The following is a 17,512-nucleotide window of genomic DNA, read 5'->3' as shown; positions in this document are numbered from 1 at the left end:
AAACAAAAACAAAACAAAAAAAAAAAAGGATTCTGACCTTTGTTATGCTACATTTCATGGAAAACCTAGTGGCCTTGACCTGAGGCCTTGGAGCTCCTGGGGTGGGGGGAAGGCGAGGTGTAAGCCGAATGAGACCATAGGGCTGGATGGGGGAGTAAAGGGAAAAGACACTGGCTTTATTAACAGCAAGGCTTGCAGAGGAGGGAAATGAACAAAGCGAAGGGCTCGCAAATAGACCACCCGAAGAAAAGTGCCTTCCTGCGCATAATAATCGCATTGTAATCGTGTCTGCACCAACCCTGAAGGACCTGGGACTCAGTCACTGTCACTATCGGCTTCACTGGAATCAGAAGCTGCTGCTTCACTGCCATCCTCCTGGGCTGAGTGCTCGCTGCCACTGGGGAAGGGACTGGCGCTGCGGCTCCGGCTCCGCTGGCCACCCCCGTCACTGCCGCTGTCCGAATCATTATCACTGCCACGGGCCTGGCCTCTGTCCTCATCATCAGAATCCGCATCGTCTTCTGAATCCGCATCGCTGCCAAAGATCTCCTCTTTGTCCCGAGCGGCCCGGGCCTCATCCTCACTGCTCTCGTCCTCGCCGCTACCACTCTTGTCACTTGCCTCGTCCCTGTCACCCTCTTCCCGTTCGCTCTCACTGCCTGAGCGCTCATCCTCACTGCCTTCCTTCTCACTGCTGCTGCCCTTCTCTCTCTCCTCATCTGTAAAGGAGCAGAGAGAGGTGAGACCCAGTTCCCAGTTTCCCACCCTTCCCAGGGCTCCTGGGGTTCGGCCTGTCCAGCTTTACCTGAGCCCCCGGCTTCTTTCTCTTCTGTCTCCATCTCTTCTTCCTCTTCCTCCTCAGGTTCATGGTTCTCCAGCTGGGCCTTCCGTGCTTCCTGGAAGCAGCATGGTTGAGGGGAAGGAGGGTGTTCTGTCAGGCCTCTGCGTCTCTCCCTACCCACCACCACTCTCTACGGGTGCCCTGGGCCAGTGATGTTTGTTACCTGGGCTTCTAATTCCTTCTCGTTCATGTCCCGGTGCTTGACCACAAGCAGGGCATTGGTACCCGACTGAACCCCAGCCTTTGCCCGGCGTTTACTCAGGCGGACCCTGCAGCGGGCACGGTGGTGGAGAGGTGTGTGTAGAAAATGCATCTGAAGACCCCACTCTGGTATCTAGTCTGACTTGGTTCTTACTTCCTTACCGCTGCTTACTCCAGAACACACCAGAATAAATGCGAGTTTGAGAAGGGGACTAAACTTAGGGGTTGGATACAGGAGAAAGGAAGGATAATAGTTCCACAATCTCCTGTACTTATAAAGCGTCTACGCGTGCACGCACACACACATACACATATAGGAGTATCCATAAGAGATTTTTAAGGCGAATTAGTTACCAACACTTCAAGCACAGAATCTAGATTGCTGGCTTCTGGAAAATGTTAATCTATGGCCCGACTGGGACTTCCCCTCCCCCAACCCCCATAGCATAGTAACAATAGGTTGGAGCCCTTTGCTGGGCTAGGTCATGGTGCCTCTTGGAGGTTGCCAAGAGCTCCAGGTCACCCAGAGCCCACCCAGCCCACTGTGCCACCTTTTACATAGGATCAGAATTTGTGACCTCTGCTTTCAACAAACCCAGGATCACACTTCCTTTCCCAACCCTCAAATTATACCAAGGGCCCTAGCACAGGAATAAACTTAGCTCTCGGGGGAGTTGGGCAGGAGGTCACATTTTTAATTTGGGTATCTAGGATTTCATTTAAACTATTTATGCTAATTTTACATATTACTCTGTATTTTGCCTATGTTTACTTTCACGTGAAGTCTCTTATTGACATCAGAAGAAACTTGGCTATCTACCCTACAAAAAAGCTCAATCTTGAGATTTCTTTCTGGGCTCTCATGTTAAAACCAGGCCCAGGTCACATGCTTGAGCAGGCTTCTGCTGCTCTTACTGAAAATGCACACGACCCATCCTTACGTACAAATGACCTCCAAGGTAGTTCCCACATACCCCAGGACCTTGATTCGAAAGCACAGGCCCAGGCTAATCCGAGGGAGGAGTGTGCCAAGTACCTGGTCTCCAACTCATTGTAGTAAACCCCATCACCCTCCCGGAAGATGAAGAAGTAGTTTTCTTCGTAGCCCTTGCTAGCTTTGTTCTTCACATTCCAGTTGTACTCCCGAGCAATCTTGTAGTCATACCTGGTGAGGGGAACAAGGTCAGCTCCATTTCTTCCTTATGAAGGAGAAAAGAAAACCCAATTTCAGTCCCCAAAACCCCACACCCCACGCACACATCATCTGGTGCATAGTCCATCTCCTCCTCCTGGTCCCGCTTTCGCTTCTTCAGTGTCTCTTCCACAGGCAGGAAATAGGCCACAAACTGGTTCCCTTCCTCATCCATCATGCCTCTGGTTGGGAGAAGAGCAGTGAAGAGTGAGGACAAAGGGGCAATGAGAAGCAGGTCAAGGTGGGCAGTGGGGCCACTTACTTACCTGATCATGGCCTGAGACATCATCTCCAACGCAGCTGCACCACTTGTGTCCTTGGGGGCTGGGTCTGAGTCAAAAATTACCTGAGCGCATGGGTTGATCCACATCTGGGGGACGGAGAGCACTGGGATTAGACTGGGACGAGCAGAGATGGCAGGCTACCTCTCTCTGCCTCCTGCCCTGGATCTGACCTTAAAATCTGGAAAGACAGGCATGACTTCCACCGGTGTCACTCGGGGCTTGCTGTAATGCTGGGAGATCTGGTGGGGTCAAAAACAGGGTGAGGAGGAGGATGCGGAGCTCTGGAGCTGCACCTTGGTCTGCCTCCCACCCCCATCCCATCCCGGTCCCTCAGTTAACTGATTTCTGGGCGTCCTCAAAAGTCTTCTCAATGGCTGTGATCTGGCTATCTCTGTCTTTGTATATTTCTTCTTCAGTGAACTGTTGCTTCACAGAAACCCCAATCCTAGGAGTAAAGAGAGGCTTTTAGGAGTCACTGAACACACCTGAAATCTCCACTTTTCCCTTCCTACCCACCACAACTTACTTGACCTCAGGCTTCTCATTGGAGATGCCATAACGATTGAACTCAGTGGAGATGTACTCTGTCTTCCGCATCCACGGCACCACCTTCGCATGCTGCTGGGATCTGGGGTGGAGTATTAGGCACCAAGGACCCATCACCCTCCTCCCATCATAGATCCCCCGCATCTCCAGTCCCCCCTCCACACACACACTCACCTCTTGGAGCTTGTGGGAGCTTGAATCTCCTCTTCCAAAAGCTTCTCATCAGCTGGATCTAGGAGTACTAGAGGAGAACAAGGGGCCAGGAAGACTATGAGGGAGGTCCTAGCCTTTGCTGGCCTAGTGCAAGCCCTCCCTGCCTTCTCACACACCATTTGGGTCAATGCGGTAGGTGTCAGGGTTGATAAGGTCAATGGTGACCCCCAGGTCTGGCTCAGTCAAGAGGTCGTGTTTGTGCTGTTTTTCCAAGGAAGTTGCTTTGTACTGGACGAACCTGGGTGGGGAAACACACCTATTATGGTTTCCTGATTCCAGCTTTACCCTTCATATCCCTGTTTTCCAGAGCCCAAGCTTCTCCCGGGAAGAACTCAAAACGCAGTGTCCCCCCTCCCCCCCTTTTCAGAGTGAGAAGGCTGGCTCTTCAATGGGTAAAGACTTAGACACCGATGGTTTCATTCATTAAATATTTATAGAGCACCTACTACCATATGCCAGATAGTGTTCTAGGCTCTGAAAAAAGCGGCCAACAAGAGAAGCAATTCTCTCTCTCAAGGAACTCCTGTTCAAAGTGGGTTGTTTCACCATCCTCCATGTTAGTCTCACCTGTTCTGGTCAAAGGGGTAGGTGATGAACTTGGGGTCGAAGGGGATGTCAGGGAGGCTATTGCAGTACTTGACTCGGCAGACGACTCCAGACCTGGGAATACAGTAGCTTAAAACCTAGCCCCTGCTGCCCCGCCTCTGCTCCCAGCCCCCACAGGCCCATCCCTCTGAGAAAACACAATGGGGCTCACCTCTCAGGCAGAGTCCGGTGAGAATTGGGCCTGGTAGGTAAGAGAGAAAGACATTGACAGAAAGATGAACAGGATTTACAGAAAGGGGGGGGGGGGGGGGCCCCCAAGCTTTTAAAAGAGGGGAGAAGGGGGTGACAAATGCTAATCCCTTTTGGGAGGGGTGCTCCAAGTACTTTAATGGAGGGAGTCTAGTATTTTAACTCCTTTTAAAAACAAGTGTCTGCAGATGCTTCCATGAATGAAGCCAGCTGCTCAATCCCTTTTGGAGGGGATGTCTTCAAGTGCTTTAATACAACTACGTACTCAATTGATTTTGGAAAAGGGGGTCTCCAAACGCTTGACTGGAATCTTAAAAGCACAACCCCTTCTACTTAGCCTCCCAAGAGTCTAATCCCTGAACTCCATGGCAGGGAGAAGGGAGCAGCACCCCACCCCTGAAGGAACCTACCCCCCCTATGTCAAAGGTGAGCGCTCGGTGACGTCACGGCGTTCGCGGGAGGGGTATGACATCACGGGCAGACCTAGGGGGCTGCTGACGTTGTAGGAGAATACCCGAGCCCGACCCCCCGCCTCGCCGAAACGTGAATAGACCCAGAGGAAAGCGGTGCAGCCAGGTGGCGTGGCGCCTACCTGTGGCCATCCTCCCGCTGGGCCTGGGTCTGGATGGTGGGCGCCATGGCGACAAGGCGAAGGAAGCCCGGACGGGGTCCTTGCTGAGCCGCGGGGAGAGGCGGAAGGGTGTACCGACGTCGGCGGACGCCTAATCCGAGGGAAGGCTCGGGTTGGCGCCGCTCTCTGAGGAAGCAGGGTCGGAATGATGTGGGCTGGTGAGAAGAGCTCCTGTAGAGACTCAGGTAAACGCGCAGGCAGCGCCAAAGACGGACTCGCAGCTCCGTCTCCACCAACTGCCGCCAAGACGCTGAGGACCCGACAAGTAGCCTCAAGCTGCGAGGCCTTCTGGGAAATAGAGTCCGTATTAGACCCACACCCGGATTGGTAAATAGCTGGGTAAAGGGCGGAGCGAAGGAGGAAAAACCTCTTGTGATTGGTGAATCGGTATCTCCGTATGACGTTTTATTTGAGCGTCAAGTGCGGGTAGTCATTCTTCCCCCCATTGGCTGACTTGCTTGGGAGGAGGAGCTAACGCGCAAACAGGGCCTGGAAACACAGAAGCTAGAAAGAAACCGGGAGACACGCCTGTGGCGTATTTCCGGCGCGCTAAGCGAGGAAGATGGCTGCGTCCCAGCAGCAGGCTGCTGCGGCTTCGTCCGCTGCAGGTGTGTCGGGTCCGGGTTCGTCTGGTGGCCCGGGTCCCCAGCAGCAGCCGCAACCACCAGCACAGCTAGTGGGGCCTGCCCAGAGCGGGCTTTTGCAGCAACAGCAACAGGACTTCGATCCAGTGCAGCGTTATAAGATGCTCATCCCGCAGTTGAAGGAGAGCCTGCAGGTGATTGGCTAGGAACGGCGTGAAGATTGCGGGGTTTGGTTCTTTGACTCTAAGGGGGACAGGGGAGGGCAGAGGGACTCTGTAGTGTGGGAGAGAGCAAAGGAGCGTTAGGCAGGGAACGGGAATATGAGTTGGCCCTTTTGATGAGGCCAAAGCGAAGCTCTGCTGATTTACAGTGTGAGCGGGATAAGCGCGAATGTTAGGCCTGGGAATGGCCGGAACTCGAGTGGGAGGGAGTTTGAAGGGGCAAAAAGGCTCTGGTTGTTAAAGCCTGAGGAAGGGACCAGCCTGTACAGAGATTCTGCCCGTGATTGGTGGGTGAAGGAGGATCTAAGATCTGTCGGGGAGATTACTGGCGAGAACCCTGGATGAGAGCGGGCTTCTGGGAAAATACAGGTGCTATTCTGGATTGACAGGAGGAGACGTGCCAAATGAAGAGAAGGCCTGAAATTGAATAGATCTTAAGGAAGACTGTAGATCTACCAAAAGCATCCCCCTCTGTTTCTCCATTTCGTGCATTTTTATTTTTTTATAAACTAGACCTTGATGAAAGTCGCAGCCCAGAACTTGATTCAGAACACTAACATTGACAACGGACAGTGAGTACAGTCCCCTTTTCCTAGTCTTAGAAACTCATACCCGGATTCCCATCCACCTCCCCCCACCTTCCTTCTATTTTCAAGCCCCACTCCTTAGCGTCTGGCCTTGCTCTTTTTGCTTCTTCTAAAACAGTCCCTTAGGCCCTGCCTTGGGGCTTCTGGGCCTAAACTGGTTTCCTGATGGATACTTGGTTGGGTAGACACTGACATCCCAGAGATTGGAAATCCATTCTCCAGTCACCTTCTTCTCCTGGACTACAGAAAGAGCAGTGACGGACCTATACAGCGCTTTGACAAGTGTCTGGAGGAGTTCTACGCACTCTGTGACCAGCTGGAGCTCTGCCTGGTAAGGGGCCTTCTAGACACTGGGACACCACAATCCTGCCTCAGTCCCCAGGTCGTCAGGAACCCTCATTCAGTCAGTCAACACACACACACACACACTGAGCACCTCCTGTGGGCCAGATGTGTGCATCAGCTGATGCTGGGGACACAGTGTTGTCCTGATCCTTGCCTTCACAAAGCCTCCAGTTCACTGGGGTGACATATGTCCTCAATCAATGACAGCTCAGGGTGGTCAGATCTGTGATAGGAAAAGCCCAGCCCACACAAGTCAGGGCTATGATGGGGGAGGCACATAGCCTGATATGATAGGGGAGGTGTCAGGATTAAAATGATAGAAAAAACAAAAAAGTAAAGCGATGGAAGCTCAGGGGAGTGTAGAAGGCCAGAGAAGGAACCTGACTCTGCCTAAGGTAGGGTAAGGAGAGGGGGCTCAGAGAGGGCTACTGGTGGAAAGCACATCTGAGCTGAGGCTGAGACATAAATGAAAGAGGCATAGGAGTTTTGGGGAGAGTGGGTGGCTAAGAGCACAGCCTCTGGAATCAGATGGACCACCAATTGCCACCTGTGAGCCTTGGGTTTCTCCTTTGAGAAATTAACTTTGGGGAAAGGCAGCAAGATCACATATGTAAAAAGCTGAACGTGGTACTAAGCACGTGGCAAATGTTTCCTGTAGTGTCGTCGTCATCATTTTGAACTAGGTTTTGAAAGAAAAACCAGAATTTGAGAAGCCTGGTGGTGGTAGAAAGGTGTTCCAGCCAGAAGGAACAGGCTGTTGCTTGAACTCTCCTTTAGGAATCTCATGAAACTCAGTTTTGCTACTGAGGTGTAGGAGGCATTAGGGCTTGTTGGGTTTTGAATATAGCCCTGTGGGCGCTGGGGAGCCACGGAGGGTTTTAAGCAGAGAAGACCGTGGACCTGCTTGCTGGCTTCTTTAGGAATATGCCTCTGGCTGCCCAACGAAGGATGGGTTCGAGGAGCCAAGAGTGGAGGCTGGGAGCCCCAGGAGGCAACCATGGCAGGACTCAAGGGGGCTAGGCCGCACCAAGACAGGCTCCTGAGACAGGGACCCAGGAAGAGGAACGTTTTGGTGGGGAGGGTATGAGAGCTCTGGAATTCCAGGGGAGGCCGGGGACACAGATGCGGTGTCAGCGCAGAGGTGGGAACTGAGTGGTGCCTGAGGGTGGGAGAGGAGACGGGACCTGGGAATTACCCCCATTTAAGGCTTGTGTAGACTAAGAAGTGTCTAGAGAGAGCAGCCAGAGAAGAAGGAGGAAACCCAGGAGCAGGTGTCATCGGAGAAGTCACTGCCAGTGCCAAAGGCTGCAGTTAGGACAGTCACAGTAATAGCTGGCCGACATTCATCAGTTAGCACTTAAGGTGACGTGCTAGTGCCCGTGGCTCTCACACTGTTCTCGTGTTCTCTGTTCACACGCGTTCTCGTCCTTGCCTGATGAGGTAGCGAAGGAAACAGGCTCCGAGAGGAGCAGGCTGCACACCGGAAGTCACCCAGCAAGTGATTGGCAGGGAGGCCAGGCTCTGACGCCAAGACCCTGGGAGTCCAGAGGCTGAGCAAGCTACCCCAGGCTGGCCCTTGGGGTGGGGTTGGGAGTAGGCGGGGCGAGCGACACTGATGCCATACCTTGCCCACCTGCCCACAGCGCCTGGCACACGAGTGCCTGTCCCAGAGTTGCGACAGCGCCAAGCACTCTCCAACGCTGGTGCCCACAGCCACCAAACCGGACGCTGTGCAGCCTGACAGCCTGCCCTACCCGCAGTACCTGGCAGTCATCAAAGCCCAGATTGCCTGTGCCAAGGACATTCACACCGCTCTGCTGGACTGTGCCAACAAGGTCACGGGCAAGACACCTGCACCACCTACAGGCCCTGGGGGCACCCTGTGAGCTGGCAGGGCTGGGAGTGGGGCAGGCCGTAGGGGAAGGGGACCGGGAGGGAATGAAGAGTGACTTCAAAGCCGCCTTGTCTTTGACTTTTCTTCCCGCCCGAGCACTGTGGCCACAGCCAGCAGGGGGCAGCAGAGGCTAGCAGGGAGCTTGCAGGGCGGGGCCTTGCTCGCCCAGGGGCCTGCTGTCCTCCCTAGCCCAGGATGCACTTTGGACTGCTTGTTGATGACCTCTTCCAGGGGCTCTCCCCTAGCCTGGCCTGGGCGAGGATCCCTGACCTCTCCCTCTCCTTCAATCCTTCCTGCTTCTGTCCCAGTTTGGGGGTGGTCTCTCTGATTTTGTTCTTTTCTAGCTGTCCTGTATGCTTCTAAGGCATGTGTCTGTTCTCTCTCTCTCTCTCTCTCTCTCTCTCTCTCATTTTTTCACTTTCTCTCTCTCTCTCTCGGCCATTTTCTCTCTCTCTTTCTCTCTCTCTCTGTGCTTCTGTGTTCCTGTCTCCCTGTCTCTGACCATCTCTATCCTAGCCCGCTTTTGCTGTCTTCTGCCCCCAATTCCTAACTGGGACTCTGTCTATTATGAAGGAGGCCAGATTCTGGGAGCCCTAGGTTAACTGGGGCTAGGGGAAGCAGTTTCATTTCCAGGGGCCACAACCAAGTCCAGGGATCCCCAACACTTCCAATGTCAACCCAGCCCCCAGGGTCCTCAGCCAAGGAAAGGGGAAGTGAAAGGGTTCTAGGCCCTGACCTCAGCATGCCTGGTCTGGGAGCAACTCACTCCCCCACCCGAACCTGGAGCCTGCGTCAGCAGCACTCAAACTAGGGGCATTGTGCAATCCGTGGCGAAGCCTGGTCCAGCTGGATGCCTGGGTCCCTGTATTTTTAGCCCCAAAGGAGAAGTGAAAAGGGCCCAGTAGGGGTGAATCATCAGTCCTGGGGAAGAACCCAGGCGCCTGGGCCCCAGCTCCGGGAAGCAGGCCTTGGGGAGGGGGCTTCAGAGAGGAAGGAGCCCACCAGGCTCTCCACTTCCCCAAGAACGAGAGCTTCGAGAGCTCAGCCATGGCTTTCAGGCCTGGGCAAGCCCAAGCTCAGCTGTTGGGGTGTGAAAGGCTCAAGTGAGTCAGCCGGGTTGTGGGACTGCCCCACCCAACACCTTCTGTGCCCTGGTTCTTGTGTCACTCCCCAGATGTGTCCTAGACCCCACATCTGCAAGGAAACCCTGGGACTGTGAAGACCTGTGATTCACCCAGAGCCCAAGTCCCCACACTAGGGTCCTGGGAAATGGCCAGCCCTGTGTGTGTGTGTGTGTGTGTGTGTGTGTGTGTGTGTGTGTGAACACATCCTAGAAAGTTCCTTTCTTGAAGTGCGTGGCATGTCGGGCTGACCCTCAGGAAGGGCAGTGGAGGCCTTGGGCACTAGTTGATGATGCTATCTACAGGAATAAATCTAACACAAATGCAAGATTTGCATATGGAGAATTATGTTACTTTACTAAAAGACATTAGTAAGACATTAGAGCTTAGATTGGGTGGTGGGTAATGGGTACTCATTATTATTATAGCCTATAAATAGATGTTATATGTATTATTTGTTAAATAGATGATAAAACTTACTTAAAAAGTCCTTGACAGAGCTCACGAAGGCCTCACTAAGAAGGTGGTATTGGAGCGGACTTGAAGGAGAGGGAATAGGCATGTGGGCATTTGGAGAGAGAGCAGCACCGGGAGAAGAACGGCAAGTGCAAAGGCCATGAGGCAGGAATGTGCTGATGTGTTTATGGAACAATGTGGAGGCCTTGACCACAGGGCACGGACAGAAGTTGAGGCAAGTCATGAAGAACCTTCATGGAGATTTTTACCAGATTATTAGACCCAAAGGGAGATTATAGAGGCTGGTACACAACCACAACTCCAGGGAAGGGTGTACGTGAGATGCACAGCCACATAGAGCAAAACAGACCATGGGGACACGGGCGCACATGACACCCCTCCTCCAGAGCAGAGAACAGCATAACCCACCATCCTACAATCATAGTGTCCCCAGGCTCTCCGACCCAGTGACAGTCCCACAAACACACTCTAAAGGAACAATCCAACCACATGAACATATAAACAACTCTCTAATCACCACTTAACCCACTATCTTTCACCCCATCGCAGACTTTGCCCATCACAGGCTGAGTCAGCCCTACACTCAGCTCAGTATTATCAAAAGCAGCCTTAGCTGGGGATAGATCATGCTTCTCAGGTAGAGAAGAGGGGTGTGTGTGTGTGTGTGTGTGTGTGTGTGTGCGTGCGCGCGCCTGCTGTGCCCCCGGATATGGCAAACAGTGACCAGCCGCCCTCCCCATGATGTGTGATACAGACGTCAGGAACCAAAGTTCACCAGTGCCACTACCTTGTGACTGGGCCTCAGAGGAACCTCATCCAGATTCTAGCCTCCCCTGTTCTCAGCCTCACCCCCAAAAAAGGACACAGACACCTGGGAACACCATCCATTACACAAAAGAGCTACAGGGAGCTGGCACACAGCCACGGCCACCTACAGTGACACACAGGTGGCTTTACACACACACACACACACACACACACACACACGGCTTTCAAGTGCACTCCTCGATGTGCAGGTGGGTGTGTGGGTCACACGTTCTTGCGAATACACCTCGAGGACGGCCGCAGTGGAGTACACACTCCCTAGAGCCAGAGGCCGTTAAAGTCAACAGCGTCGTCGACCACAAAGGCACGGGTGGTTTCGCACCTTTATACACACAGCCGTGACAGGCGGGGCCGTAAGTACACAGCCCTCATACAGGAAACGGGGCGCACACTCTCGTGTCCCACACCTACTTCTAATTGCGTCCCCGGGCACATCAGGGCACGCACGTTCGCGCCCGCAGTGCACACACAGTCACGCTGCAACGGCCACGGTCCGCCCACCGGCTGGCCCGCGCACTTGCACGCACGGCCGCCCCGCTCACGCCCAGTCACACCAGGCGCGCACACGTGCCGCGGGTACACGCACCCCTGCTCGCCCGCGCACTCGCACCGGCTCTCACACCCCCGCGTTTCCCGTCCCCGCTTGTTTTTCTGGAAACTCTGCTCTCCGTTCCCCTCCCCCTAGGCCGGAAGTGCTCGCCGTATTTTTAGCCTCGCTGGTTTCCGCCCCTTCCCTCCTCCCTCTGCCCGCCCAGGACCTGCCCCCCTGCACCCCGCGGGGGACCCCGGCCATCCCCTTCCCCACCGTCATTCCAGAGGGGATTCCCGGCCGCCGCTGGGGCCACGGATTTTCCCGTTGGCTACGTGGGGAGCGGGGAGGAGGCCTGCCCTGAACTTCCTCCCGGGCTGGGGCATCTGGGGCGACTGGGGCCTGGACGGGGTGGAAAGGGGGATGGGAGCCAGACTCCCAAATCGGAGGAAGGAGGGGCTGGGGGCTCAGACTCAGGCTTGAGAGAACGGAGGGCTAGGCGCCCGAACTTGTGGGTCTGTTGTAGGAGGGCCTGGGGGGCCTGGTCTGCATCTGAGCGAAGAGGTGGTTCGGAGACCCGGACCCCTAAATCTGAAAAAGGAGGGGCCGAGGCCCGAGCCCTTGGCTCCCACCCGTCCGTGTTTCGGTGGATGGGCGGCCCTTCCCCGCGCAAAGCCCCCTCTCCAGCCTCTTTGAGCGTCTTCCAATCCCTAGCGTACTGGCTCTCGGGGCCGATGACTCAGCAGATAGGGGAGCGGAGGGGGGGGTCCGTCTGACTCAGGGATGGGAAATGCTCCCTGTCTCCAGGGAATCGAAACTCCTCCAGGATCGCGGCCAGAGCCGAGCCAGACTCCGGGGACCCCAGGGTATCCCCCACCTCCCGTTTTCCCGCCGCCTCCGTCCTACTAGCGGCACTGGGATTTGGAGCCCAGCGGGGAGGTGGGTGCCAGGCACCTCCCCTTTCCCTTTTCCCCGTTGTCCTCCAGGCTGTGTTTACAGGCGACAGAAGCCCTGGTTACGAGAGAGGAACCCGGGCGTCCGGGTCGAGCCTCCTCGTCACGGCTTCCAGGAAGCCCCCCTCCCCCGCCCCTTGCGAGTGAGTCACGGGCAAGCGGGAGGCTGCAACCGTGCCAAAGCCGCCCGCAGCCGCCCAGCTCACGGGACCGGCCGGGAAGGCCCCTCAGCCCCAGAAAGCGCCGCACCAGGGATTCCCCCGAGCTGGGTCCGACGAGGCAAGTCGGTGTGCCTGGCAGACTCTTCCCACCTCAACACAAGCCCGCGGCCACAACCTGCCACAATGAGCTTGCCACCCTCATGACTGCGCGCTATGGCTATGATTTCTACCCCCTTGTTTTCACTCAGGGCGGCCAGCTCACCAAGACCCCCTTTAAGAATAAGTTTTCTTCCCAGGTCTTAACAGATTGTCACTCAGCGCACCCTCCTGACCATCAAACACTTGCCAATGTGGGGAGGAATCCTCGCAAATTAAGAATTCTCTCAAGGCACACCCATTCAAAAGAGACCCATCCGACCATCAGTTGGGGGATGACCCGTTTCTTCCATCTCAAAACAGCTTTCCTTTCCGTCGAGGCAACCCTCCGCCACAATAAAAGACCTCCTCCTTTCCAATCTGGAGGCTTCTCAGGAGGCACACTCTTTACATAATTCCAGACCCTGATGTTAGACTGTTGCCACTTACTAACACGCACTTGGGACAGTGACTTGGCCTCTCTGTGCCTGGGTTTCCTCGTGTGCAAAACGGGTGTATAACCTCCTTGAGTTGCCGTCTGTAAAGCACTTTCATAGAACGGTGCTTAGCTCAGAGGAAACGATCGGAAGTGCCGTGCTCTGCGTGAGCAGGAGAGGCTCCTTTCCTGCCTCGCCAGGTATCCGGGACCCTCGCCCCCGCGAGTGGGGGTGGAGGGGACGGCGATCAAGCTCTCTGAATCTGGGCTGTTTCGGAGGGAGACCGAACCAGGCGGGCAGGTCTCAGAATCCCCCACCTGGCCTGTTGGTCCCCTCTCCGTTCCCTACGGATTTCTGTATGTAGGTGTTTGTTTCTGCTTGTTTTTCTCCCTCTTTTTCTATTTCTTTTTGTGACCCTCCCTCTCGCTTGTCTCCTTGAGTTTGTCTCTTTGGGACGCTCTACCATGTCTTTTCTGTCTCCCAACTTATCCTCCTCTCCCTGCCCTGTCTCACCCCATCAGTGTACGTCTCCCAGTGTGTGTCTCTCCCTCCCTGTCTCTAAGTTTTTCTCTTCGGGTCTCTCCATTTCTGTCTCTTTCTCGCTCTGCGTCTCTCTCCCCCCCCCCCCCCCCCCCGCCGTCTCACCCGCGCACGCCCTCTTGGCCCCCGCCCGGGTCAATTCCCCCAGGAGCCCTGCCCCCACCACGGCTCAGTTCGATTCTCCGCGCCTCAGTCTCCAGCCTTGAAAACTGGGCCGACACCCCTCCCCCCGCCCCCCACCGTGGGCACTCCCCGCCCGGTCGCGGGCCCGCCTCCCCGCGCGTCCCGGCGGGGTGCCGGGCGGGCCTTGCTGGGGGCGCGCGTCCGGGAAGCGCCCCTCCTGGCCCCACCCACCCGGGCGGGCCCCACTGGCCCCGCCTCCTCACTTCATGTCTATAAAAACACCGGCTCCACCAGCCAACCGCAGCCTGACTTCAGCGCTCCCACTTTTGGCCGACTTCTCAGCCCATCGGCCGTTCGCGCCGCCATGGATCTCGCCGCCATCTACGAGGTGAGCCCCCGCCGACCGGCACCCCCGGTGTCCGCATGCCTGACCCCCTTCTTAAGCTAGGGCTCTCCAGCGCCGAAAACTCTGGCCCGGGACCTCCGGCTCCTTTCTCAAACTGGAGCTCCATAGAGCCTCACACTCCAGCCCGGGGGCCCTGCCTCCCTTCTCCGCCCTGTGCGATCCTCTAGAGGTGAAATGGAGCCTGCGACTTTCGGGGCTCGGCCCAGACATTGGTGGGGTGGCCCTTGGAGGTGGAAAAGTGGAAGACTTTTCTCAGACTAGGGCTGTCTGGAGGCGGAAATGGTCCCACACCTGGTTTTACCCCCTTAGTAGTTGCTGAGGGCGCGGTTTTGCGCGGAGGCGTTTCTGGGGCTGGAGTCTCGGGGTGAGGGGAAGCCGACTTCTGTCTCTCCACCCCTTGACCCAGCGGGGAACTCTGGGAACTCGAAAAGCGACGAGATCCCGGCCCCTGCCTGGGTGAAGTTTGCCTGCTCCTCCAGTTGTGAAACTGGAGAACCCGAGGCGCGGGGGTCAGATCCCGAGAGGCCCAGAGGCTCAAAACTGAGAGGACAGTGGCGTGCCTGTCCTCTTCGGGAAGGCTGGGGTCTCCTCTTGATCCAGCCGGGGGAGCCGGAGTGCCTGGGTGCCTCGGGAGGGGCTTCCGTCGCGAGTAAACTCAGAACCTCCAAATCGGGAGCCCATGTTTTAACGTGGGCAGGTGGGGCTCGGGCCGGGAGCCCACAAACCGGACTGGCAAGCTCTTAGGTGCCCTGCAGCTGTGGTGGGGCGTCACCCAGCATTTTCCGGTGTCTTAACCGGTCCCTGTTCCCACAGAGCCTCCTGTCGCTGAGCCCTGACCTGCCATCTGACCACGGTGAGACTGAGTCCAGCCCAGGCTGGGCCTCCTCCGGGCTCTGGAGCCTCAGCTCTTCCGACAACAGCCCGGCTGGGGTCGGTGCCCGTCTGCCTGGCCGCTCCACCAGCCTGGTGGAGGGTCGAAGCTGTGGCTGGGTCCCGCCACCCCCAGGCTTCGCACCCCTGGCTCCCCGCCCAGGCCCTGAACTGTCACCCTCACCCACCTCACCTACTGCGACCCCCACCACCTCATCCCGCTACAAGACTGAGCTATGTCGGACCTTCTCAGAGAGCGGGCGCTGCCGCTATGGGGCTAAGTGCCAGTTTGCCCACGGTCTGGGCGAGCTGCGCCAGGCCAGTCGCCACCCCAAGTACAAGACAGAACTCTGCCACAAGTTCTACCTCCAGGGCCGCTGCCCCTACGGCTCACGCTGCCACTTCATCCACAACCCCTGCGAGGATCTGGCTGTCCCAGGCCACCCCCATGTGCTTCGCCAGAGCATCAGCTTCTCAGGCCTGCCCTCCGGCCGCAGACCATCACCACCACCAGCGGGCCTGGCAGGCCCTTCCCTGTCCTCATGCTCCTTCTCTCCCTCCAGCTCCCCACCACCACCACCTGGGGACCTTCCGCTTTCACCCTCTGCTTTCTCTGCTGCCCCTGGGACCCCTGTGGCCCGAAGGGACCCCACCCCAGCCTGTTGCCCCTCCTGCCGAAGGGCTACGCCGGGTAACGTCTGGGGGCCCTTGGGTGGCCTGGCTCGGAGCCCCTCTGCACACTCCCTGGGATCTGATCCTGATGAATATGCCAGCAGTGGCAGCAGCCTGGGGGGATCCGACTCACCCGTCTTCGAGGCTGGGGTTTTTGGGCCACCTCAGCCACCTGCAGCCCCCCGGCGCCTCCCCATCTTCAATCGAATCTCTGTTTCTGAGTGAGAAGTGCCTGCCCGGTACAGATCAGCTGGATCTCAAGGGGGCCATTTCTGTTTTGCTGTGGGCTCCACAGGGGCCCTGGGGCTGTGGGGAACTGGGGGACTCAGTCAAGTAGCCTCCCCCACTCCAACTTCCAAAGTGCATTAACCCACCCCCCTGACCCCACGCTGGGGCAGGTCCCCAGTGTGCAAGCTCGGTGTTCATGGTGTTGGGGGCAGGAGTGTTTTCTGGGTCCTGTAAAAAAAAAAAAATATATGTAGCAGATTTGAGGAAGGCAGTGAGCCCTCTACCCGCCCCTCTTTCCCAATGCTGTGAATAATAGGCTCCTACTGCCCCCCCCCTCCCCATTTCTCCTAGACCCTGAGGTTCCAGTGTCTGGTGGTGACTGGAGCCTCCCCCTGAGGGGGAATCCTGGTGCTCAAAATTTCCCTCCAAAAGCAAGTAGCCAAAGCCATTGCCAAACACCCACCCTGCCCCATCCCCCCAGCCATTGGGCCCTTTATTTATGACGACTTTATTTATTCTAATAGATTTTATAGTATTTATATATATTGGGTCGTCTGCTTCCCTTGTGTTTTTCTTCTTCATTTTTGTAATATTGGAAAAGATGGAATAATTATTGTTATAAGTATACTATAATAATAATATATTAAGTAATATATATTGTTTAAAGTTTATTTTTGTGTTTTTTGGAATTTTTAAATAAAAGGAATCTGTGTGTAAACTTGAGTCCTGGATTTTGTGCGGTCTCGAAGCAGTAAGAGGGGCGGGGAGGGTGGCGGGGCACCTTTTTTAGGGATACACAGGGTCAACCGAAACCCCGGCCGACTGAGCAGCCAGCGGCGCTTACCTGGCAGGAAGTGACGTCACCTGGCCCGGCCGTCCACCTGAGAGGGCGGGGCCAGGTGAGGTCACCTCAAGAACTCGGAGAGCCAGTTCCCGGGGCGCGGGGGTGCAGGCGTTCCCGTCTAGCCGGGCTCCTCGACCCGGCTCTCGGCCGGGCGCGGGCGGGGACGGCATGTTTCCGTCCCCACGGGGCCGAGGGAGGAGGGCGGGGCGGAGAGGACGGAATGTGCCGGGGCGCGAGCCCAGGGCGGACGGGGGCGGCCGGGCGCGGCGAGTGGGGGAGGGGGCGTCCCGAAAGTCGGGGCGTCCTGGGATCCCACTACCCGGCGTTCCAGGACGTGAGAGCCTGGGGGACTCAGCCTTTCGCAACCCCCTGGGGGAGGCAGCTTGAAAGCCTCAGGATTCCAGAATCTCAGAGGTAGTCTGGGCGACTTAGCATTCGAGGCCCTTGGGTGTCTCGGAAAACTTTCCGGGATCCCAGAATGCAGCATTCTGGCTTTCCAGGCCCCCAGGTCCTCGGAATTGCAGAGTCTTGGCCCGACGGGGCCCGAAAAGTTCGGCATTGCGGGATCTCGGCATTTGGAGGTCCTCGGAAGCTCGAGGTTCCGCGCTCCAGGCGGGGCCGAGCCGGGGGTCGGGCTCGCCGGGCCAAGAGTGTGGGTCGCGGCCGCGTCGGGCGGGGCCCCGAGGACAGCGGCGTCCTCGGACCATACAAGGCAACAGGCGGCGGGAACCACCCTGGGGCGGGGGAGCCGGCCGCCCCGAGCCCGGAAGCCGCCCCGCGTCAGCGCCGGCGCCCCGCCCCCCTTCCGCCACCGCCTCCGCCTCCCCTACCCCTTCCTCCCCCCCCCCCCCCCTTTC

The 17,512-nt window shown here is 56.8% G+C and overlaps 3 protein-coding genes across 3 annotated transcripts; 2 read left to right on the top strand and 1 right to left on the bottom strand.

Moving 5' to 3' along the window:
* Positions 1 to 195: 195 nt before the first annotated feature.
* PAF1 (PAF1 component of Paf1/RNA polymerase II complex) lies at positions 196 to 4,987 on the bottom strand. Its single transcript, XM_040445895.1, has 14 exons — positions 4,665 to 4,987; positions 4,035 to 4,064; positions 3,845 to 3,937; positions 3,394 to 3,515; positions 3,239 to 3,305; positions 3,045 to 3,146; positions 2,858 to 2,963; positions 2,689 to 2,757; positions 2,501 to 2,604; positions 2,300 to 2,416; positions 2,079 to 2,207; positions 1,005 to 1,110; positions 806 to 896; positions 196 to 719 (listed from the first exon to the last, which is right to left on the bottom strand). Exons 1-14 carry the CDS (start codon positions 4,709 to 4,711, stop codon positions 316 to 318), a joined length of 1,587 nt encoding a protein of 528 aa, XP_040301829.1. The 5' UTR covers positions 4,712 to 4,987; the 3' UTR covers positions 196 to 315.
* Positions 4,988 to 5,078: 91 nt separating this feature from the next.
* MED29 (mediator complex subunit 29) lies at positions 5,079 to 8,396 on the top strand. The gene is made up of 4 exons (XM_040445897.1): positions 5,079 to 5,481; positions 6,022 to 6,080; positions 6,342 to 6,426; positions 8,084 to 8,396. The coding sequence occupies exons 1-4, from the start codon at positions 5,266 to 5,268 to the stop codon at positions 8,324 to 8,326; spliced, it is 603 nt and encodes a 200-aa protein (XP_040301831.1). The 5' UTR covers positions 5,079 to 5,265; the 3' UTR covers positions 8,327 to 8,396.
* Positions 8,397 to 13,898: 5,502 nt separating this feature from the next.
* Positions 13,899 to 16,108, top strand: ZFP36 (ZFP36 ring finger protein). The gene is made up of 2 exons (XM_040445896.1): positions 13,899 to 14,023; positions 14,855 to 16,108. The coding sequence occupies exons 1-2, from the start codon at positions 14,000 to 14,002 to the stop codon at positions 15,806 to 15,808; spliced, it is 978 nt and encodes a 325-aa protein (XP_040301830.1). The 5' UTR covers positions 13,899 to 13,999; the 3' UTR covers positions 15,809 to 16,108.
* Positions 16,109 to 17,512: the final 1,404 nt, after the last annotated feature.

This window comes from Herpailurus yagouaroundi, unplaced genomic scaffold (genome assembly GCF_014898765.1).
Source record: "Herpailurus yagouaroundi ecotype Mexico unplaced genomic scaffold, PumYag 194, whole genome shotgun sequence".
NCBI classification, from domain to species: Eukaryota; Metazoa; Chordata; class Mammalia; order Carnivora; family Felidae; genus Herpailurus; species Herpailurus yagouaroundi.
Note: the sequence above shows the minus strand (reverse complement) of the source record. Positions and strands in the feature narration are given on the sequence as shown.